Source organism: Podarcis bocagei (assembly GCF_964188305.1).
Source record: "Podarcis bocagei genome assembly, chromosome: 6".
Lineage (NCBI taxonomy): Eukaryota > Metazoa > Chordata > Lepidosauria > Squamata > Lacertidae > Podarcis > Podarcis bocagei.
In genome coordinates, this window is record NC_138130.1 from 66956171 (window position 1) to 66979826 (window position 23656).

General features: G+C 41.6%; 2 protein-coding genes and 1 long non-coding RNA gene across 7 annotated transcripts in view; 1 reads left to right on the top strand and 2 right to left on the bottom strand.

Annotated features, from left to right (window-relative positions):
- Positions 1-344: 344 nt before the first annotated feature.
- Positions 345-8903, bottom strand: CREG1 (cellular repressor of E1A stimulated genes 1; the record flags this gene model as incomplete). 2 transcript variants are annotated; one of them, XM_081199718.1, is made up of 4 exons in its annotated part: positions 8494-8892; positions 4073-4192; positions 2926-3113; positions 345-2278 (listed from the first exon to the last, which is right to left on the bottom strand). In XM_081199718.1, coding segments are annotated over exons 1-4 (684 nt in total). In that variant the 5' UTR covers positions 8869-8892. The 2 variants fall into 2 exon arrangements, with proteins under 2 accessions (XP_081055844.1, XP_081055845.1); XM_081199719.1 differs by lacking the exon at positions 345-2278 and having other exon boundaries at positions 2925-3113; positions 8494-8903.
- A 5053-nt stretch (positions 8904-13956) lies between these two features.
- Positions 13957-23656, bottom strand: part of LOC308590052 — a 45286-nt gene continuing 35586 nt past the window's right edge. The window contains exons 2-5 of one of the 4 annotated variants that reach the window (XR_014009639.1): positions 22334-22441; positions 20081-20170; positions 19021-19138; positions 13957-14049 (exon numbers count right to left, since the gene is read on the bottom strand). This is a non-coding gene — a long non-coding RNA (uncharacterized lncRNA). Of the gene's footprint in view, positions 14050-16284; positions 18928-19020; positions 19139-20080; positions 20171-21366; positions 22174-22333; positions 22442-23656 lie in introns of those variants that run through there. The other 3 variants (XR_014009640.1, XR_014009641.1, XR_014009642.1) reach the window with 3 other exon arrangements.
- RCSD1 (RCSD domain containing 1) overlaps positions 19347-23656 on the top strand; it is a 30490-nt gene continuing 26180 nt past the window's right edge. The window contains exon 1 of the mRNA XM_081199685.1: positions 19347-19563. Within this exon, the coding sequence (XP_081055811.1) occupies positions 19513-19563 (51 nt within the window). The 5' untranslated portion in view covers positions 19347-19512. The remainder of the gene's footprint in view (positions 19564-23656) is intronic.

The window sequence follows — 23656 nt, forward strand, 5'->3', positions numbered from 1 at the left end:
GGGAAGCATTAAATCATACTGCTTAAGCCAAATCAGACTCTCCTGGAATGACTTACCCAATTAGTACAAAAGCAAAAAAGAAATGTTACAAACTAGAAGCATACACTGAGGAAAAACACCAGATTATATATTAGTTACCAGATTTAAGTTTCACAATAAAATCTATGTCTTTCTTTAAAAATCATGGCAGGCATCAGAAAATCTGATCTGGAAAATATGCTGTAAGTTTTAACTCACACATTTTACACACTTTCAGACAATTTACACTGTTAGAAATTTTCCTCTATTCCTCTCTCCCCCACAAATATGAAATACAACATATAATAAGAAACAGGGCAACTTCATTTCCAAGAATATATTTTTATTTCCATACTGCTTAACTATGGATTTATATGGAAGCTAGAACTTCCATGTGCAACACAATTATGTAATTTCTCAAGATAAAAACATGCAAGCTATTTGTAGCCACATCAGAGGTAGGAAAAGTTATTTCTACATATAAGTTAAAATTACTTCCAAGGAAACATGTTGATGACTAAGGCCTAACTTGTTTGGTTAACCTGTCAGCAAGAACAGCCACCAGAAAATTCTAATTATCTGATACCTTAACAATTGTGGATGAAGAAAATAATGTGATCAAAGACTTTAGATGCCTTGAAAGTGACAAGTCCTTGGCAGGATTCACACTACCCTTTGTGGGTTTTGCACTTTTCTTCTGTCATGTCAGCTTGGTCTCCTCAGATTTCAATCATGTATCCGCTATGACAGAACACTTTTCAACACAAAACAAGCAATACTCATCAAGAGAGACAGCAGCATGCCTTCAACATCAGCCTTCCCCAGGGGTGACTAACCTGCAGCCCTCCAGATATTGTTGGAATCCAACTCCCATCAGCCCCAGCCAGCTGGTCAGGGATAGAGTTGTACTCCAGCAACATCTGGAGGGCACCATGTATGGGAACATGGCTCCACATTATATATTAGAATCCTTTTTCTGCTCTGTGGTAAGACAACAGGGTTTCATATGATCAATGCATTCTGTGTGGTACTCTCATAAGAATATCTCATAATTAAAGACAACAATCAATCTTGTGGCCCTCAGAAGAATCATATTCTTTCTTTAACAGTGGGCTTACAGAATACTTCAGCACCTGGTTTCAAACTCTATAATCAAGGACTACAACTTAGTTGATTTTTAAAACGATGGTCCATAATGGAACTGACATTATGTTAAGTTCAAATGAAGCCTTCAGAGTTTTTTGGCACAAGCAGTAAATAAGGCACAGAGGTGAATATAGCTAAGTATGTAGTTCTGTCATATGGGATCAGGTCAAATAAGACATAGTGGTAACATTGCTAAGGGTTCAAACACAGAACTTCCCCAAATTGCGTAAGAAGAAAGGTCTGGGTAGGGTCCAATTTTAACAGCAAAGAGCCACATGGCTGATGATCATAGGACACTTTGCCCACCCAAGGCCTACCACCCTGCAGTCTGTACCCTAGTAGCTTTACCTCTCAGTTAAGCCCCAATACTACAAGCAAACTCTGCTAAGCTACAAGCACGCAGAGAGAGATGCTGCAGGGAGGTAAGCTGTGGATGGAAATATAGTTTAAGTGCCCACACTCATGTGCTCTGCTCTACTACTAAAATCACTGACACCCCCTTTCTATATAACTGGGGCAGTTTTACTGAACTACTACAGACACATCAAGTTTGGCACTTCACTTGCCAATATATATTGCCTTGGTATTGTAGGCACACATATGCATAAACTGACCACCCTAGCTGAATTAGGGCTGCAGGCATATCCCTTATCAATATGGTCAGCTGACAGCATAAATCACCCAGCGAATGATGCTACACATGAATCTGTGGATCAAGTCCAGAATATAGCTGAACATTTCAGGATGTTTCTTCAACAACAAATTTTCTCCACTGCTCTTTTCTCCATTTCAGAGATGTACCTCCAATTGTATTTTTCTCTAAATAAGATTGTTGAAAAATAGCTTCTTTAAAAATCAAAGTCCCAAAAGCAGAATCAATTATGCATAGTATGCAGATTTGCATACTCTAAATATTTTTGTGCGCAGAATTTAAGATTTCCTTTGCAAAGAATCCATACTTTTTGTACTCATATGGCGTAAGCAATCCCTTATAATTCCAAAGGAATGTGCAGTTTTGAGATTCTACAAGATTATCTCAGTTTTTGGATGGTTTCTTGTTACAAAAGTGACCAGTGAAAAAGTAGACAATGTTTCATTCAAGCATCTTCCTTGCCTACAGAGAAGAAAAAATAAAAATAAAAATAAATTAAAATGGTATGTAGTCAGTCTTAATGTCTTGGTACTTTCTCTTGCAAGAGGATATTCCATAGCTCAGTGGTAGAGTACATGCTTTATATGGACAGTCTTAAGTTTCACTTATTGCATCTCAAATTAAAAGGGACCACTCTCTGAAAGACTAGAAGAGATATTTGCCTGCGACCCTACAGAGCTGCTGGCCATCAGAATAGACACTACTGGACTAGATGAAAAACCAACATAACTTTTGGATAGCATTTTAAAACAACCAAGGTTCAGCTTTTGAAGTCCCATTTATTTCAGTGAGAGAGATATAGCTGTGCTCTTCTTTGATGCCCTTGATACCCTAGTTCTCTCTGGTTCTGTCCTTTGATGTATTTTTTACAACCATAAAGTTATTTCAGCATTTCCACAGGAGCTCTTCTGTTGCTTTCCTTCAAATTGTTGGGGTCCTTAAAGATCTGCTCTTAGCCCTCTGCTTCCTTGGTCTCTCTCAAATATATATAAAAATAAGTGACCACTTCAAATCCTATGGCTTTTAGGATCACTTAAGGAGTATTGTGCAATAAAGAAATCAGATGCTGAAAAACAAGATTCCCCAAGCAATGTAACTTGAATACTTACTATGGTGTAGCTTTAAAATATTCTTGAGGAGTCACAGTTTTGATTCCACCAAAGTAGTCCAGGACCCAGATGTTGGTGATGTTGAGTTTAGCAAAAAACCAGTTATGACCAGATGGCCACGTAGCCATTTCAGGATGTCTACTGAAGAGAGCCTTCTTTGCAAAGTCTGCTTCTGTACCATTCGGAACCTAACAAACAAGTTACCAAATATGTAATTTCACAGACATATTAGTTAACCACAGTATCTTGTACTTTCTTTCAAACTTTCTCAAGATGCAAGAAAAAGAGAGAGAAGAGTGCACATGTAAACATTATTCAAGGAATACTCAGGGTTGGAGTCAGAGGAAGTTAGTCACATTTCAGTTCCTCTGAAATCAATGAGATAAACGTATGACTAACTTCCTCTGGATCCAAACCAAGATGTTTTCATGACTACTTGACCCATATACTCTGATATGCTATTTGTGTGAAGTTAGTCAGGTATTATAAAGCTCACACAATACTTCCTAATTTTTCAACACACCCAAAATACATGGAACAAGAAAACACACGGGGTTTCTTCAAGAAAGTTACAGCTCTTTGATTTTGCCTAACAATGCAATCCTGTGCATGTCTACTCAACCTAAGTCCCACTGAGTTCAACAGGATTAATGACATGTAAGTACACATAGGGAAGTATCCAACAAAGTATTTCTGTTAGCTCAAAGACTTCAGGCTGCGAAATGGAACTTTCATTCTGTCTCATCTCCATGTGCACCCCCTTGTCCACCCCAAATCTTTTCTGAACGGTTGTGGAAACCACCCAGAACAGTTTTAGATGAATGTGTGCTGACCACTTCATGTGATTTGGAGCCCTACACAATTGGTGTTCCTGACTGCATGGAGAAACATATAAGCATTTGGTTCCTGCTTCACACCTGGGAATGTGCAACAATTTTGGGATAGAACATGCTGAAACAGGGATTTTTGACACACGTCCAGCACACACAGCTCTGCTCCCCTTTCATAAACTATTTGAATGCGTGGAAGGTAACTTCAAAATAAGTATATTTCAGAGGCATATATCATCAGTGTTATGAAACTTGCTTTCTAGCTTTCAGGCAGTGAGCTTTATATTCTTCTGGTATGTCCAAATATCACAGTGTACCTTTTCAACTATTCCAGAGAAGATCACATGGGCACACAGTGGATTCTGAGGATCATAACCTTCCTTCTTGCAGTAAGGTGTCTGTGCCAAGGACATTGTTAGGGAGGCATTGGCATTTACCTGCAATACAAGTGGCAAAAAATAAATAAATCATAAATGTTCTAGATTTGCTGAATAGGTTAGCACATTTAAAACAAGCTGATCAGCATACTTGATCAGCATTTCCATGCTAGAATAAGAGATACTGTGTGTCTGGATGAGTTTCATATCCTTTGCAATTCAAGGGTCATGGTCATACAGAGAAATTGTAAAAGTCACACAATGTTGAAATCTGCTTCTCCTTTTTACAGGCACAAAGCTGTAAAGCTGTCAGTGACCTCTTGGGAAATTCCATCAGTTTCATTTTTCAGCCAGAAAAATAGAAGTTTCAGCAGCACATGATTTTAAGCATAAAAACCACACATTTGGCACTTATTTACACAATATAAACCAATGGTAATGACAGGAGAAAAACAGTCAAGAAACAGCTGAATCATGGTTACACTGGGAGTGTTATCTGTAAGCAGATGTCTCCATATGACTGAAGGCAGTCCAAACAGCTGTACTGTATGTTACAAGAGATAAGAGATGGCAGCACTTGTTGAGATATTCCTTCCACTTTCTGAAAAGAAATAAGCTATTGAGTAAGCTTAACAGAATTGTCCATTAAACCATATCAAGATTTTGGGAAGCAATGCTAAGTCGGAGAGTTTTGTGAAATTGCATTGACTATTTTCACAGCATACAAGTGGAATCTACTCTGAAATATCAGAATCAACATGCAATATTCATGAACTATAGGTAGGCCAATACTTTTATTGGGACCAAGCAAAATCAAGTTCTCCAAACTCTTCATCACACTGGATATTAGGCAAAATGGATAATTAGGGTGTGTGGGAGCGAAGAGACAAAATTGGCATGTTATAGCCAACCACCACCACCACAACAACAGATAGTTCAACAGAGAAGTCTAACAAGATAAATAATAATCAAAGCTTAGATGACCTGATGATATTCACTTGGGGTTTCTAAAGAAGGTAGTAAAAACTCATTAAACCATATAAGCTAGATCAGAGGTCAGCAAGGTTTATCTTGGCTGGGCTGGATCAGCCCCACGGAGATCCCTCTGTGGGCTGGATTGTGCATGTGTGTGAGAGCACATGCCCGTGATTTTCAGCGCTGCGGAAGCGAGTCCCTGCGCCACGCTGATTTAGTGCAGTGTGCAAGCAGGCAGCTCGGTTTGGGGGCAGCTCGTGGGCCGGTCAAACGACCTCCGCAGGACACTTCTGGCCCACGGGTCTTAGGGTGCTGACTCCTATTTAGATCATTATGTGTTTCAAGGAATCTGAAAGGCCACAATAAAATGTGTAGGAACAGCAAACACTGTCTTCTTTCCAAAAACACCGAAGGCAAGCCAAAGTATTGAGCATTCAGGTATCTGTGAAAACGTTTGTTAAGGCAAATAATTTGCAGCCTCCTTTGAGGAATGGAGAGCCTGTAGCCCTCCACAGGTTGCTGGACTAAAACTCTCATCATCCCAGATAGAACAACCAGTTGTCAAGGATGATGGAAGTTGCAGGCCAGAGGCATCTGAAGGCCACAGATCTCTATTGCTGCCCTACAGAAAAACTGAGCATTTATTAGGAGTCACAGCTTTGTTAACACCAAAGTATGTCATATCAATATAGTTTTTGCCTGTAATAAAGTGGCTTCACAGGTTAGAGCAGGGGTAGCCAATGCAATGCCCTCCAGATATTACTGGACTACAGCTCCTGTAATTCCTGGCCATTGGCCATGTTGGCTGCCGCTGATGAGAGTGGAAGTCCAACAACATATGGAAGGGCACAAGTTCTTCATTCCCAAATTAGAGAGAACATGGATTGCATGCTGTTTTTAGACCTCCATGACGCCTCATTTGAGCTGCTCAAATTAAATAAGACCCCCTGAAGATGGGTTTGTTCATCAGTAGGTTTATTTACAAATCAATCCCTGCAAATCATGTCACAATTCTCTGTGTGCAAAAGACGTTTTTCAAATGTACCTGAAGTGGACAAAGTAAATTGAATAGATTCCAAGAAATATGTTGCTAGTCTTATTTCTACCACAAGCCAACTAAAATGTTTGAAAAATGTAAAGATTCTCAGATTACAAAACTATTGCAATAGCTGTGCAGTGTTTGCTCCTCAGTCTTTTCACACTGCAGGTATACTCAACCCCCTCCCAAATGAGTATGAAGGTTTCCATCAATTGTTCTTATTTATTTATTGTTTATGCATTTTCCTCAGCTTATATTTACAGATCGTCTTTTCATCCTTATACAACAGACTTCCCTACTCAGCTTTCCATGGCAGTTTGTATTCATCTTATTTGGCTACATATCCATTAGTTGGTTTCCATCAATTGAATGCAAGTTTCGCAACATACAGATTAAGGCTGCGCTAAACTTCCTGCATTCTTTAGAAGGGCAGGAAAAGAGGTTAATAATCCTTCCGTTCATAACAATGCTTACCAAGCTTCAATTAGATCAGTATTTTTCTGTCATCAATTGCATACATGTATTAGGAAACTATACTAATAGCCTTACTGCAAAATTGAAACAACTGTGAAGATTAAGCATATGCAGACATAGTTATTCACCACATCTAAGTAAAGCAAAGCATGATTAAGTGTAACATTTTATTACCTAAAGCTGGGGTGAGCAATATTGGGACTGGGGGTCCAATGCAGCCCTCCAGCCCTTTCTATCTGGCTCACAGGATTCTCCCCAAGCCACACGACTCACTGCTTCACACCTTCATTGAGTTGACCACAGGGTTTACCTAATTGTGAAGTTACCAACACATGAATCACAGTGGCTAAGCTATCCCTGACCACCAGCCTAAGCTCATAACGGGTGTTTCTTGCCACAAACGTCACTTGAGCCTACACTGACAAAGATGGATTTAAAAGTACCCCCAAACCATGCACCTGTTCCTTCCCTGTCCAGAACTGAACTCCCCAACTTCGACCTGGGATCCACCACTGTCTCTGTGTCTTACCAGGATTCAGTCGCAGTTTGTTGATCCCCCCACTTGTTGGAACCTGGTGCCTTCCAGATGTTGTTGAACTACAATTCCTATCAGCCCCAGTCAACTCTGAGTGTTTTTCCCTGGCTGGAATGTGTCCTTGAACTCTGATAATACTTCTTTCTTTTCTGGATGGAGGTTAAGAGAGGGATTTGCAAGCATATGCGTAGAAACTAAACTACTGTGCAAACGTAACATTTACATTCATTGCTTCTTGCCCTACCACTAACATGTATGCCCCAGAATGATACCCAGAACTGAATGTGGCCCTCAGGATGTAGAAGGTTCCCTGCTCCTGACCTACAGTTTAGATCTTAAGCTATAGCTCAGGACTGGCCACAAGCTGGGATGTTGAAACCAAGGTGAGCTTGCTAAACCATGGCTGCCCCATGGCAAAATTTGGTCCACAAAGCAAATCCTGACAAGGTTCTTTAGAAAAATATAGAACATGCTAACTATAAATGAAAAAAATATTTGTATGTTGACATTTTCATAGAATTACCCGGACAGGGCAGGAGTTTTGGAATGGGTAAGCACCATTTTTTATTTTTTGCCAAAATTGTCTCTAAGAGCTGTTGTTATTACACAGGGCAAACATACTGGCACCTATATGATAAGCAATAACTGTATGTTTTGCCCTGAAAGACAAACAGCAGCTGCGGAAGAGGGTGTGCATGCAGTTTTACTATGAAGATAGCTCAGGGGAAAAGACTAAAAACCTCCCCTAATTCCAGGATTTTCATTTATCCCACCCTCTCAAACTTATTAATGTAGGAGACCCTTTTCATGTTACACTTTATTTGGTACTGAAGACTCACATTCAGATCCCTGCGCAGTCATACAGCTTGCTGGGAGACACCAAGACAATCATAAACCTTGGCCTAACTTACCTCACAAAGTTGTTGTAAAAAACAACTGAAATGAGGAACAAAGAATACTCCTCAGAACGAATGGGATAAAACGCAGAAATAATTTATGTCATTATACATTGAAATAATTTAAATTTTATGGATTTTTTTAAAGAAAAAACCAAATGCCCTCTTAAGGCACTTTATATATACATAACACAACAGTACATGCATATTGTAATTAATAATGATGAAGTACACACAAGACTAAACTTGATTTAGAACTCACCAGGCCTCAGCTTCGGAACTTTGTTTCAGTAACGAAGCTCAGCCCTGCGACAGTGCCTCTGAACACGTGCAGAGTACATTTCAGGGCACTGAATAGCTACAGCCGGCCTCAGACAGTTGCTGCTGCTGTGTCGCGAGGTCTTCCCTCATCTCAGAATAACTGACATGCCCGTCCCCTCACCTGCAAATCTTGCACGGAGACCTCCAGCGGCGTCAGGTACATGTAAGGCACCCCGCTGCCTTGCTTCGACCCCAGTGGCCCGTCGCTGACGGAGAAGACGTTGGAGAAAGGCTGGCCCCGCATCGGCGGGTCTTGCGCGGAGAGCGTGGCCAGCGCGCCCCAATCGCACGAGTGCGCCACGAAGCGCGCGACCCGAGCCACGTCCTCGTGCGGAGGGATTTGAACCACCCCGGAGACCCCCACCAACGGAAGCAGCAGCAACAGAAACGGCCACATTGCTCGCTCTCTCGCGCGCGCGTATCTCACACCTCCTGCCCCGGACACCTGAGCGAACCTTTGCCTAGTCTGCGGACCAGGTTGGCGGGGCTCAGACATCTACCAAGCCGTGCGAGCCCGCCCCCTGCGCGCGCCGCAGCCAATAGAGGCGCTTCGCTTTGCCCGTTTCTGTAGAGCGGAAGTAAACAGTGAGAGAAGCCGTCAGGTGGGCAGGCCTTGTCATTTTTAGCCAATAGCTGCACTCCATTCTCTCGTTTTTGCCAATGAGAGCTGCGCTAAGGGCGGAAGAGATGAGCAGACGGCTTACATATTTGGGGTGGGGATTATGCAGCTCTCTGCCAATGATGCACAGCGCCTCGAAATTTACCAATGAGATTTGCCGGAGGACGGTGTCACGGGACAAAAACACTCACCTTATACGGGTGAAGGGAGGGGAGGAGAGAGACGCGAGTCTTTAGTTGGGTTTACAAGGCCGAAGGCTTAGAACAGTGAAATAAGTAGATATCATTACATGTAGTTGGCGACTGTGAAGCGTGGTGGGGAGTCCTCTAGCCTTAGTCAAATGTCGACTTGAAGCAATGAAAAAGCAATCCTGTGCACGCTCACCTCATTTACTGGAGGTTTTGAAGCAGAGGTTGGATGGCCATCTGCCTTGGATGCTTTAAGTTGATATTCCTGTATTGCAGGGGGTTGGACTAAATGACCCTCAGCATCCCTTCCAATTCTATGAAGTCCCATTGAACACAGTGGGGTTTGGCCTGTACAGTGGTACCTTGGGTTACAGATGCTTCAGGTTACAGACCTTCAGGTTACAGACTCCGAGAGGCTTATCAGCTCACAGTCCAAGGTTCAACTCTTTGGGCTCATCCACACTGCCATTTGTCCTGTGATTTCTAGCCTCAGGTTTGGGAAGTGTGGATGAGCTCTGTGTCTCCTGCCAACGGCTTGTCTCAAGTCCTGCCAGCATAGCAGGGCTTCTGCCAGATCCTAGAGCCTCTCATCTGATGGATTTTGCGTGTTGGGCAGACTTTAATAAATCAGATTTTTCAATTACAATAATTTAATTGACTTAAAAGGTGCCACCATTTTATTAGTCAGCAGATTTGTAAAAATAAAATAAAATACTATATTGGCAACCTGCTTTTCAGATAACTAATGTTTCCTAAAGTGGCTCATATCAGTAGGAGAGAGCAAGAGTCCCTGCCATCAGACTTACAAATCAATAGATCAGAACTTTGTTTGTTTTTATTTACAACTTCTGCAAATGCAAGCACCATTTTAAAAAATGTAATTCTTATACGTATTCAAAATATTTCTTTAAAACATTAAAACTGCTTACTGATTAATCAGGAGCACCATTTGAAGTGTTTTAATCAAGTAATCTACCCAATTAAATTAGATCAGACTCCTAGCTTTAATACCTAGTGAAAATATAACTATTACATTTGCTAAATATTTTGTGATTATGATTTTTCTTCCTGGAGCTATAATCCTTACATAGTTGAGAATTTTGGGTCCGTCCATTAGTCCCGGGCTTCTGTTAAACAAAATTCTCTCTCTCTCTCTCTCTCTCTCTCTCTCTCTCTCTCTCTCTCTCTCTCTCTGTGTGTGTGTGTCAAAAGATTACAGCCACAAGAGGGTGCTGTCCTCACAATTTGGTTTGCAAGAAAGGATTCTTCTGTCAAGACAGAAGGCAGTGGATTCAAAAGTTGCTGGAGTGATGGAAATAGCTGCACCTGGCAAGTTTCACAGAGTTTTCACACCTGAGGAATACATTCTGGATGTGCTGGAGTAGTATAGCAGGCAGAGCTTGCGCTGTGCTCTGTGGATTCAAGGGAGGGCAGAGACAAGAGCAGACTGAAATGCTAATAGACCCAGGACTGGAGAGGTCCCAGTTACACTGCTTTGCATGAGAGAGATGAGTAATGAATAGGCACCCAGAATCCCGTTCCTATGTTCCCTGCACTTTTCTTCATGCAGATAATGTGGGGCCCACAAAGAAACTGAAGGAAGTGTTCATGTTTCAGAGACATAGCACAGAATCATAGAATTGGAAGGGACCATGAGGGTCATCTAGTCCAACCCCCTGCAAGGCAGGGATCTTTCCCCCAATGTTGGGCTCAAACTCATGGCCCTGAGATTAAGAGTCTCATGCTCTACCAACTGAGCTAGGAAATAGGGGCTGGATATATTTGTAGTATTACAGTTTATTTATCATCCTGAAGCCATGTCTGTGTATTATAATTTTTCTCGTTTTGTGTTGCATTGAATTGCTTTCATTCTGCTTTTCCATTTTTATGTTTTTTATCAGTCATTGTAGCCATTCTAAGCACCTTTTTAAAGCAGAAGGGCAAAGTAATATTTTTTAAAAATAGAGTAATAATCAATCCCCCTTTCTTATCATATGGAAGTATGTTTCTACTGTTTCACAAGAGAAATGCTGTTTCAAAGTCTTTGCACAATGAGCTGCAGCATTGCCTAATGCAGTTTCTGCTTGATCTTTTCAGCTATTAGAACAAATATCCTCTGAGCTGGGCCAGCCCAGCATCCTGAAATCGTTCTTGCTCTGGACATCTGTATCCGGATAACCTCCTCCTTCTCTCCAGATAACAGTCCCTTAATGGGAAGGACCAGCCCACTCTCTGGACAGCCTGTTTCCTTTGTGAGTTGAGCCAGTCCAGCCCTGTGTCCAGATAACTGGATTCCATCATAGGCAGGCTCTGCCTTGTTTCAGGATAACATTGTTATTGCCCTGGCCTTAATTCTGCATTACACAATGCCACTGTATCTGTCTGATAGCCATCAAAGCAAGTTATTTGCCCGCCACCCCCATCTTTTTCTAGGGCTTGGTCAGCCTCCTCTGCTGATAACACAACCCGTCTCTCCCTCAGTTCTAGTATAATGTGTCTAGTTTTTCTGTGGAATAAGTTTGAGCTTTTTTCTTTTTCTTTTAAGAGAGAAAGAGAAAGAGAGAGCACTGCCTCATATGCTGGGCCAACTTCCTGTCTGGATAGCATTAATCAGTTCATGAATATGAGCCTCTCTTTGCCTATATAATCCCTATGCAGTTTTTGATAGAGGTCAGTCTGTGAGTAGAGCCAACTCTGTCTATACAGATGACAGCCAGTAAGATTAAACCCTTTTTCTTTTCTTTTGTTGTAGTATGTGATAGATGAATCTGACTGGTAATATAGCAGTGTCTGAAAGTTAGGTTCTTGAAGTGCTGTATTTTCCTATACCACGTGAGAGCTCATATGCTGATACACTTAATATCCGTAACGACAGGCATTTCCTGTTCTGTCACAATTAGATAGTTGCATAAATACTGTGGTACTGAAATTCTTTGCAAACATTGCAGCTGGCTTTTTGTCTGAAACTCCAGTCAAAGCACACAGAATATAAACTCATTGTCACTGTTTTTCAAAGGATTTTTAAGCATAAATATTAGTCTGGCAAAATGAGCCGTAGTGGTAATCCTGAAATCTAAAGTCATCTTTAGTCTAAAAACTGCCACAGTTGGCGTGCAGATTACATTAGAAATGCAAACAGGGGACCCTTCTCTGTCACACCTGAGTGCATAGGTGCCAGCTCCCTGGGGCCTTGGGTGCCCAAGCACCCACAAAATTCCCCATGAAGGGGCCAGACACCCACAAATTTGGGTGCCAGGGCCATGCACACTGCATGGCACCCCAGCCCCGGGCACCCAAGGAGGCCAAGTTGGCACTCCTGGCTGAGTGATCCTGGGAGTAAGAATCGTTTAGAAGGCATCCTGAGTCCAGGGTATCTCTGCAAGATGGTGTTTTCATCATAGCATGTCCCTGGTTTTTGCAGGGTCAGTTGGAAACTAAATTGGGTAAAAACATTTAGTCTAATATTGCACCCCAATTGTCACTATTTGTGGGTGGGATTCACCTAGATACCAGCAAATCCAAGTTGTACAATTAAAGTAGATTTGGTTCTTGTACAAACATGGCTGCTTTTTTAAGGGGTGTGTGGACTTTTTGCAGTTAGGAAAGTGACAGGAGGGAAATGCACTGAGAAGTGTAGGATAACAGTTGCTTGACACAGCTGTCATATGACCTTCCCCCAAGCTTTATGCAAACAAATGAGAATAAATTATCAACAAACAGATTATCTAGAAGTGACCGGAATATACTCTAAATATTTTAATTTGGTCTGAATACTACATTTCGGTTCAAAGTAACCCGCTGTCCTTTGAAAAGTGGCGGGTATCTGCAATGCTACGTTCTCTGTAGTGCTGTATATGCTTAAGTGCAGCTGCAGAATGTCATTTAAAAATAGCAATAGTACAAACATTTCCAACTAATATAATTTCTTGCAACTACGTCCCCAGAGATTTGCAGTGCTAATTTGGCTAGTAAATGGGAAAGATATTTAAAGATAGGCGGTTGGCCAGTCTTTGAGTTAAAAAACAAAATTCCCATATTAAAAACTTGCTCATATTGATTTCCTGTGGGTGTTATCAGAGAAGGGTTAAAGACTTGTACTCTCTGGAACAAAAACAGGATGTTAGCTTGTGAGTTCATTAAGCTACAAAATACAAATCCCCTTCTGTTGCAGCACTCTCCCTTCTTTAGTAACAGAAGATTTAGGTAGGAACAGTGAGTGGTCAAATGCCAGCTTCTTGCCCTGTTCAACATCTAGATGGAAACCTGATCACTGCTGCTTAGTAATGTTGTTGCTGGCAAGTGCTGTGCAAACTAGCAGCCAAATAATACACCAACGCACACACAGCCTTCACTAATTCAGAGCAAATTCCAGTTCCAATGACAATTCAAGCCCCAAACAAATCACTTTAGAAATAGACCAGACATTTTATCAAGTCCTTGCATGCTCACTCTTATATCCAAATTAAATAACAGTTGGGAACAGTTTTGCTTGCTTTTGTTGCAGTAAATACTACAATAGTGTTAGGAAGAATTATTTTGGTCTGTCGTATAAAAGCATGATGGAGGGGCAGATTCCGTCTACCCATTTAAGGAATAGTTTATGCTGCCCTTCCTATTGGGTGTTACTCTAAGCGTCAGTGCCCAGCTTAGGGTAAAAGCTGCTGACTGACGTGTTAAAACAGGCTCACATTGTTGTGACTTTCATATTTTCTTCTGGAGGGGTTGTTGTGAGGAGAAAAGGTTTCCTTATCCTCTTTTTCTCACTGTTGTATGGGAACAGAGGAAGTCATAATTTGACGTTAGAGTTTTGGGGTTGACCTCAGAACAGACAACTTTTCCGTTCTCTCAATGGAAAACTGCAAAGTTTAGACTGTAAAGGAGAGATTAAAATGTGTTTTCAGTATTCTAGTGACATTAGTCCCTATAATACTGACCTCAGGTGATGAGTGCAGCAGAACTAAGCCAAAATGGGGATCACTGAGAAACAGGAGGGCACATAATCAGTGCTTTCCCCCCAAGAAAAATAGGTGCCAGAACTGACCATGAAGTTGTTACAGTAAGTTGTTGGGCGACTCGGGGCAGCCGTGAACAGATGCCAGTTTGACAACAGCCATTTTTCACTGTCTGCAGAGGTACTAAAACTACAGCAAGCTGTCTCCCTAGCTGGTTTGGGGGTCACCCCTGGTTCTGGTGCAGGTCAAATAAATGCGCCCACACCTCCCTCATTCCCTTTGATTCAGGAAGATGGCTAGGGCAGCTGCAAAGGACCCTACGCAAATGCACATATGTGCAATGGTAGAGGCCTGGCTAGAAAGCTTAAAGCCTGCCACCACTACATGGGAGATGGATTAAAGAAAAGGAAATATGAATTGGCCCCACCCTGTAGCCTGACCAGCTAGGAGTGGCTAGGAGCTAGGTGGAGTCATAGATCTAAAAAAAAGTGTAGGCTTGCAAACACTGGCCAGCTTCTGCTTTGACTTGAAATGATTGCTTGAGGCTTCTCAGAAGTACGTAAAGGCAAGAAGGGGGTGAGGAGAGTGTCAGCCTACAACGGCACCCATATCAGAGGTGCCCAAAATGCGCTCTGGCGGAAAAAAAGCACTCAGTATAATTATGTTATGGGAAACGGCGGGGTTAATAGAAGTAAACCCCCCCCCAAAAAACAAAAACTTTAAAAAACCTTAAATGAGCAAAACAAAAAACCACCAAAATTGCAATAAGGAATGAGCATGCACAGTAGCCACAAAATGTAGAATATCTGAAAATGGAAGTGGGGGAAAGTGCAATGCCCTTTTTGTAGAGTATGTTTGCAACCCGTTAGCTGCAACATTTTGTTTGATGACCAGACTTGTTCTTAAGTAGATCTGATCCTAAACTATCTCTGGTGTCCAGATTTGGATGGCTCACATGAAATCTCTCTAAAAATACTCAGCTTGGATTCTCTGTAGTTTCTTAGAAACACTGAAAGGCATTTTGTTCTGAATGCAAAGTGTGTGCTGGGTTGGGATAAAAACTGGTAGGCAATGCCATCTGTATGTTTCTTTTTCATGGCTCAGCCAGAAAACTCAATTTTAACCTGTAATTAAAGCTGCAGTTGGACGAAGAGGAGTAGAGGAAAGAGGGTGAAAAAAAGAGCTGTGAGTGGAGGGGGGCCCTTTTCCCACCCTCTGGATCCCCTGGAAAACTCAACAAACCTGCTGCATCTGGAACTAGGTGTAGATAGTACAGTTGAATGGAACATATCTGCAAGCAGCCTGAGGAAGTACCATCCACCTTGGGCCTGCCCATAAAAACTAAGTCTAGAGTTCCAGGAACTCTTCTCATTCTGAGAATTTTGTGAGTGAACTGGGATTTTGTTCAGACCCTGGGTGATAACCTGAAGACGCAGAATGAAAATGAAGTGATACTTATTTATATAAGGTAAAGGGGACCCTCATCTCGCTTTATTGGCTGAGGGAGCCAGCGTACAGCTTCCGGGTCATGTGGCCAGCTTGACTAAGCCGCTTCTGGCGAACCAGAGCAACGCATGGAAACGCCATTTACCTTCCCGCCTATTTATCTACTTGCACTTTGACATGCGTTCGAACTGCTAGGTTGGCAGGAGCAGGGACCGAGCAACGGGAGTTCACCCCGTCGTGGGGATTCGAACCGCCGACCTTCTGATCGGCAAGTCCTAGGCTCTGTGGTTTAACCCACAGTGCCACCCGTGTCCCTTATTTATATATATTAGTTATTTTGTATTAATCTAACATTTTTATATGTAACTGCGTATTTTTGTGATATTTTGTTGTCGCTTCAGCTGTTTGTACACTGCTTACAGATCTTGGTTGGCATCCATCTGTCTCGGGATACAGTGGAGGACTGCAGCTTTGAGGCTGACCTCAAACTTTCTGAAGCTTACAGCACCTGCTGTGGCTGTAGCGACCAATACGGGAGAGACATGTTTTGTTGCAGCAGAGGCGGATGAAGGCGTCTGGTTGTGTGCACCGCTTACAGATCGTTTTTACTGTATTAAACAGTATAGAAATTAGATAATCAAAATCAAATTAGTTGATAAAATCGATTAAAGACTGCAGTCCTAGTGTTTCGACCTCCCAAAGTATCTCAGTATGGCAGAGCTGAGCTACTAAAAGTATCATTCCACTCCTGCTCTGCTTCAGCTTCTTTGTCGTGTGCTTCTTACGTCAAGAAGAGGAAGCTGCCTGCTGAGATCTAGCACAAGGAACTGCTAGAAAAAGATAACATACCCTTCACCCACAGTCCTGTATTCAGCCCTGTTGCAGTTGCCATGCAACTTGCCTTGTTTTGAAAGGGTAAAAAAGTTGTTCTTATCCCCTTGCAAGGATTAGTCTGTGGAATGAGGACATACCATCTGAGGAAAGCACCTAAGGCCTAAGCAAAACATACAGTAGCTTGTGTCTTTCCCCCCAATGCTTTTGCAATTAAAAAAACCCCTAGCATTCAGAGGCTACGCTTGGAAGTGAAAAAGTAACTGAGGAAGGGGATGATTAACCCTTGCCCCTTTGGCCATTATTTATTTATGCAATTTATTACCCACTCTTCACATAAGCACCAGGCAAAAACATTCCTCTTCACCTAGGCTTTTGGCTAGTTAAACAATGTATGGCCTTTTAAACTGGGGGGAGTATTGTTTTGTTTGTTGCTATGTTGTGTATTTTTGTGTTTTTATAGTGTAAACTCAGGTGAAGGATGGTATGGAAATTTAATAAATAATAATGTCTCAGAACATGTTACAACCATTTAAAACACAATATTAAAATAAGTTCTAAACAAACTGCAGACACAATAATATGGTGAATCAATCTATCTATCTAAGGTCAGGTTCAAATGCCAGGGTAAAGAAGTCTTTGTTGGCTTGTTATGTGCTTGGTGATAGTTTGTGTGAACCTATCTCTTCCCTTTATCTGCATGCTCCTCTTCACACTATCACCTGCTCTAAAATGTCATGATTTTGCTAGGAGTTCCTGGAACTGAAACTGTAGTCTCAGAGTGTTTTGAGTTAAAAAACAGAAAATATTGGAGAAAACTTAGATGCAACAGTGCTGATGGAGGCTTCCTCCTGAGGTAAATAGCAATGGAGTATGTGCATTAGATATGGGATCACACTAAGGGAAAGGGTTAAACCTTCCATCTCCTTCACCCTGCAGTCCCTCTGCTGCTGACCTCCCCTACTTCTGTTATTTGCACTTTTTCAGGCATGCACATTGATTGCATTCCTGCAATTAACAGCATGCCAAATTTGACCCTGGGAAACAAAGGATTCTATCTGTTGCTTCAGGTGAAAATTATCATCAAAATTCTTTATTATGAATATACTTTCCCTGCTTGGGGCTTGTCCTACTTTCTCATATTCCCCACCTTGTGGGACTATCTCCTCTTCCACCATGCCCACCAGTGTAGACAGTGTGGGATTGAATGAATCGGTGGTTGGAATGGGTGCAAGGCAACTCCTCACTAAGACACAAAGGGCTACTTCACTCCAAATTATTTTATGCAATTTGGCACACACGTGTGGTGAAAGACTAATCTGAATTAGGCCATTTTTGTGATTACTGCTATACTGTTTCATAGCTATCAACTTTTCCCTTTTTTTAAGGGAAATCCTATTTGGAATAAGGGAATTTCCCTTAAACAAATGGGAAACGTCGACAGCTATGTACTGTTTCCAAAGGGTGTGATCACAGAGGTGGCTACTGGCTTCATGTGCATACACTGTTAATCTGCTCCAGGTAGCTGTATATTTGATCACGTTCTTTACAATACATTTAAAGCACTCTTATACCATCTTAAGATCCATGACTTCCCACAACAAATGCTGAGAGCTGTAGTTTCTTAAGGCTGCTGAGAATTGTGACTGTGAGAGGTCTCTCAGCAACAACACTCACATAATAGTTCCCAGGATTCCACTGGGGAAGCCATGACATATAAGGGTGCTTTAAATGTATGGTGCAAATTTGCACAAAGAATTTGATAGTGTGAATCAATCCTTTGCATTCTGTGTGAGAAACTGCCACAAAACAGTTCCTATAATTGGGTGGTGTTACATCATCCTGAAAATTGAGGAGGGAAGAAATATCAAGACTGGCTCCAAAAATCTAGTGGCTTTGATGGCCATCCAGAATTCATGGTGGTAGAAAGAAACTCTGTTCCAGTTATCGTTGCAGTCATGCCAAATGTGTGAGGAATAAAATTATATTATTTTAGGCCCCTAGCATTTGCAACAAGAAAAACCATGCTGCAATTTAACAAAATAATCAGAGTACAATTATAGCTGTAATGCCTTCTAGTTAACCCTAATCTACTTGTCTTTAGGAAGCTTTCCTTGACACAGCTAAATAGGGTCTCAACAATGCAGTGGAAAGGGAAATAATGCCTTTCAGAAAATACTTTTAAAACTATTTTTTCTCTCTCTTCTAGCCCAGAACTAGAATATGGGAGAATTCAAGAGGTGGCATTATTGCTACAAAAGTTGCTTTCTAACTTGTTCTTGAGTTCTCCTCACTGTCACCTCAGTGAGTGACACTTGGCAGAGGTGCTGTCAGAATGAACAAAAGTTTGGCACATGTGCATGTGTGTTTTTCTCTGTGTATATGTTTTAACTCTACCATGACCTAAATAAAAGATCTGCACTTTACCTAATCTCTTGCGGGGTGAGGAAGAAGTGTAGCATACGTGGAATATTTTCACTCCCGAACTGTGAGGCCTTCTTTTCCCTGGTGCCTAAACCCTTTGTACAATGCAACGGATAACAAGGGAAAAGGTCCATGGGATAAGTCTTCTTTCTCACCTATCTATTTATGACACGGTATATGCATTTGACCTTGTTACACCCACTCCCACGAAAACAAGAGCCTCCACTTTTGCTGGCCCACGTAGGGGCAGAATAAAATGATGGGATGCCAGGACAAAAACCCTTCACCCTTCACCAGAAAAAGAAGCTGCAAGAAGAGGAAGGAGAAAATTGAGAAATAAGAGCGAGGATAAAGGAAATAAGCAGGGTGCCTAGGCTGCTTTGCTGTCTTTTTCTCTCTTGCGTTCTCTGAGAAAGCCAGTATCTGTTTAGATTCATGTCTAAATTTAAACCCTGATCGCTTTGCCTCCCCCCCTTTCCCCTCCCTTCCTCTCCCCCACCCAACCTCCCCGCCTTCCTGGTTCTCTAGTGCAGGCCACTTAGGACTCTGACAGTTTTTAAGCTGAGCTGGGGCTTGGATATTAAGCACTCCCAAGAAGTGTGTGTTCTTTTTTTCGGCCTGTGGCAAGGCTTTGTACAGGCAGACCAGACAGACAGAGGGAAGCTGCAAAGAGGAAGGGGATGGGGGAACCAGTACTTCCCAAGAACATCCCACACCTGCACAACAGAGAGGTAAAAATATTCAACCTTTCTCCCTGTCTCGGTCTTTGGTTATCTCTGTGTTGTTTTGGAACTTGACTCAAGTAAATGTGGTTCAAGTTAAACAGCTCAAATGACTGAGCTGCTGCTCTTCTTGTTTTTGTAGCTTTTGGATGAAATGCAATTTTCATGTCCCTTTCCTGACAGAATGTGGGTTGATTTGATTTGGCTTCAGGAATCTGTGTCCAAGAGTGTGTGGAAGTTCATTCACTTCTGAGCCTGTCACTAAGGAATTAAAACTTTGCCTACTTTTCTTTTAAATTGAAACTGGCACGACGTTCTTTGAGACAGAATGCAGAAATCCAGTTTTAAACTTTACAATATATACATAATCTGCTGCTAAGGCATAAGCTTATTTCTCTGCTTGGAATGTCATAGTTGTATGTTCTCAGAACTTACATTGTTGCTTAGAGCTCAGTTTCTTATCACTCACTCATGGACCGAACGTTTTTTATTTGTAGCAGAATTTCTTATGCCCTGTATCACTCACCTCACACAAGTTGCAGAAATCCAACTGCTGAAGTTTTTCTTCCCATGGAAAATCTGTGGTGATTGAGTGCTTCATCTGTTGAAATTCTGTCTGACATAGAAATATTAAAGGCTCAGGTGCCTTGCCAGAAAAAACCTGGCAAGTGAATTTCTTTCAATAAGATTTTAGGTGAGCTGGATGGCTTTATTTTGTTTATGTATCTAGAAGTAGTAGGTTGATATCTGAGGGGGGCAAAGTTGGCCAAATAATATGGCATCAGGTCAAATAATGTGCAGGAAAATGCGTAAGACCACAGAATCTCAAAAAAAATATGGCTGGGGCTTAGATTGCTGCCAGAAAATGCAGTGGTTTTGCTCATATTTTTTATAAATATTCAAGATATAAAGAAGAACATGTTTGCTCTTCAAGGCTTAAAAGTCTTCAATGCATATGAGAGATCCTCTTCTCCATTGCTTCTTGCTTTCCACCATATTAGCTTAGCTTCGTCATTCTGATAACTTCAGCCAAATCTCAGGCTGCCCTGTTGATCTATTGCATAATAAATACACCTATGTTGCACAATGTCTGCATATCTAGCCTCAATGCTGCACTTTCCTTGCAAGGCTAACTCATTTTCCCTGCAGTCAAATTGCAGCATTTTGTATCTGACCCTCACCAGAGCATTGATTGCTTTTATGACTGCTGCAGAATAAGGTTCTGTGTTTGTGATGCAATTAGCGATGAACAACCCATCCGTCTCCACAGCTACACCATTTTGTGATTTTATTTTATTAGTATTGAAAACTAATTTTAAATCTCTACAAGCTGTGTGCTTCCTCCCATCTCCACTACAACCCCAGGATGAAAGCATGCATCCTACTAGGCTTGTTTTATTTTTTTGTTTGGTAAAGTGGCTGACAGCAAGGCCTTTCCAGCAGGCTGCCATTTTGTGAGCCTTTTATTTAGTTTGTTTATTGGGCCTCTACAGATATCCTTTTTATTGTGTATTCATGATTATTTGTGCTCATGATAGCATCAGGGTGGTTATATGGAATTCTGTTTTCAGTGCTGCTTGGACCTGCAGAAGTTTTGGGGTGGACATATTGCTTCGTTTCCAATCTGTGCATATCCCATAACGGCCTGCTGAAATCCTGTAACTTTTTGTGCTACAAATATTCTGGTGTTTAAAGAGTTTGTCCTGCTTTTGTTGCACTAAACTGCAGGAGAGCTCCTGCAGAGACAGCAGTAACGTAACATTGGGGAAGTATTGCAGAAGAACTAAGAAAAGTAAAAGGGTGTGTGGTCAGTCCTGTATAAATCCACCACTAATGTCTTATTATTGCATCAGTCACATGTTGCAGAATACACCTGCAAAAAAACCATTCTAGTGGAACTCTTAATTTTCTGGAGGCATTCGACCCTCTGCTGGGCTAGAGGGCAAATTGTTTTTAAAAGAGGAAAGGGTGAAAGCAACATGGCTATCCTGTCCTCTGCCATCTAGTGTGTACAGACTGGATGTTGTGCTCTATCTTTGAAAAAGGACTTGCAAAAGGCTAAGGTAAAGGTGGTGGCACATTTTGATGTTATCACGTGACACTGGTGTTTTCCCCCCCTGACCTACTCCAGCTCCTGACATCATGTAAAAAGACATCTAATTCTTAAACTAGGATTCTCCATCAATATGATATAATGTTCTAAGGCAGTCTTATGGTTATCCAGATGTTGTTGGACTCCAATTCCAATGATTCCTTACTGTTTGTCATGCTGGTTGGGGCTGATGGAAGTTGGAGTCCAACATCATCAGGAGGGCCACCTGCTTCCCAGCCTGCCCTAAAGGGAAAGGTTGGGCGTTCCCAACTCAGCCAGCCTGCCAAACAAATCATGATTACTCACTCTTCCATTGTCTCTCGAGACAGACGGATGCCAACAACAACAAAATTAAGACTGAGTGTAACCTATCAGGATGAGCTGTTGTTTGAGAGAGAACGGTTGCACATCAATTTGGTTAAAAGCTTCAGGTTTGGCCCTTTTCGACACGTCTTTGCCAATGCTTTCCTTCATCATATGAAAGTCTGCAAAGCCTCTCAAAAAGTAGTTCTCGTAGATTTGCTTCCCTGGAAGCAAACAGTTAATCAGTGTCATAAGCAATGAAATATTTTATAATGTCAAGTTTCTGAAGCCCCCCTTTTTTGTAATTTAGAGGCTAGCAGTGGCAAATCGGATCACAAGATATTAATTGCTGTATAGAGAGAATCACATGCAAAAAGTAGCTACCAGCTTATATCCGGAACAAACAGTGGTCACATCTAGGCCATCAGAATAGGAGAAGCATTCAACAGTGGCTTTCGCTGAACTGGAGGCAGGCAGGAGGGGGGTGTTCCTCTGGGGGGGAAAGAAGTGTAAAGAACTGAAGGTAAGTAATCAATTAGTTTGAGGAAATTGACATATGACCTAGTTTTAGAACTTTAATCTAAAACTGCCACCTCATGGTTTAAAGTAATTATATTTTTCTTATTTTGCTTCTATTGTTTTTGGGTTTTCCCCTGGGAAAAATTAGTTCCATTCCTTTCAAATGTTTCCTGTAATTATATAAAGTGCTCCTGGCACCCTCTACCTTTGATCATCTTAGTTTGCCAGTTCCAGTAATATGAACACTTGGCTTCCAGAGCTGTGTCTTAATAATAAATTAAATTATAGCCGTTTGCAGAATTGAAACTATAGAAGAAATGTTACATAAAAATATCAGCCCAAAAAATCAAGTATTTCTACACTTGTGAGGCTGAGAAAACAGAGAATTTGGCTTCTCACACTTGCCCTTTGGTGCTTACTTTTGAGTAGACATGTGTCTGACAAAAAAATGAGAAGTCTCAAAGAAGTCAATTTTCAGAGGAGTGTTAAGATTTACAAGCTCCTTTCTCTAGATTCCATTCCTCAATCTCATTGTTAAAAGGCCAGTAGTCTAAAGTAAGGGACACAGATCTGTAGTATTGGGCTGTGTACTCATTACCATCTTAACACACAGCTGGCTCAGCCTTTCTCTCAGTTCAGAGCTGGTTTGGGGGAAATGCACCATGAGATACAAGATAGAGATGGCATGTGACAATGTGTATACACCATTTCCCAAAGCAGTGGTGGCAGTGCATTGGATGCAGACTGGGAATGTGTACACAACCTTCTGGATACACACTATACCTTTAAAGCACATTTGAAGCACATTCTCCCCACATCCCAGCCCAAAGGGTTGCATTACAATCCCCAGCAACACCTAACAAAGTACAGTGCCCATTATTCTTGTGGGAAAGGGGCTTCCAATGTGCTTTAAAGGTATATTGTGCACACAACCTTACAGAGTTTTGTGGTGTGACCTTGAAATAAACTAAGTTGTGTAAGCAACATCTGACAAAACTGGTCAGAAAAGCTGTTGGCCTATATAACCTTGCCAGGTGCAATGGTAAAAATAGTTCGTCTTTGCAGAGCAGGCATAATGCATAGAAGCAACAGGAAACAGACACTTTCGCTTCTCCTTGTGCCAGCCACTTTAATTTAGCTTTCATTCAACTCCCAACTATTTTAAAGCTGGCTTGATTAGAGATGCTT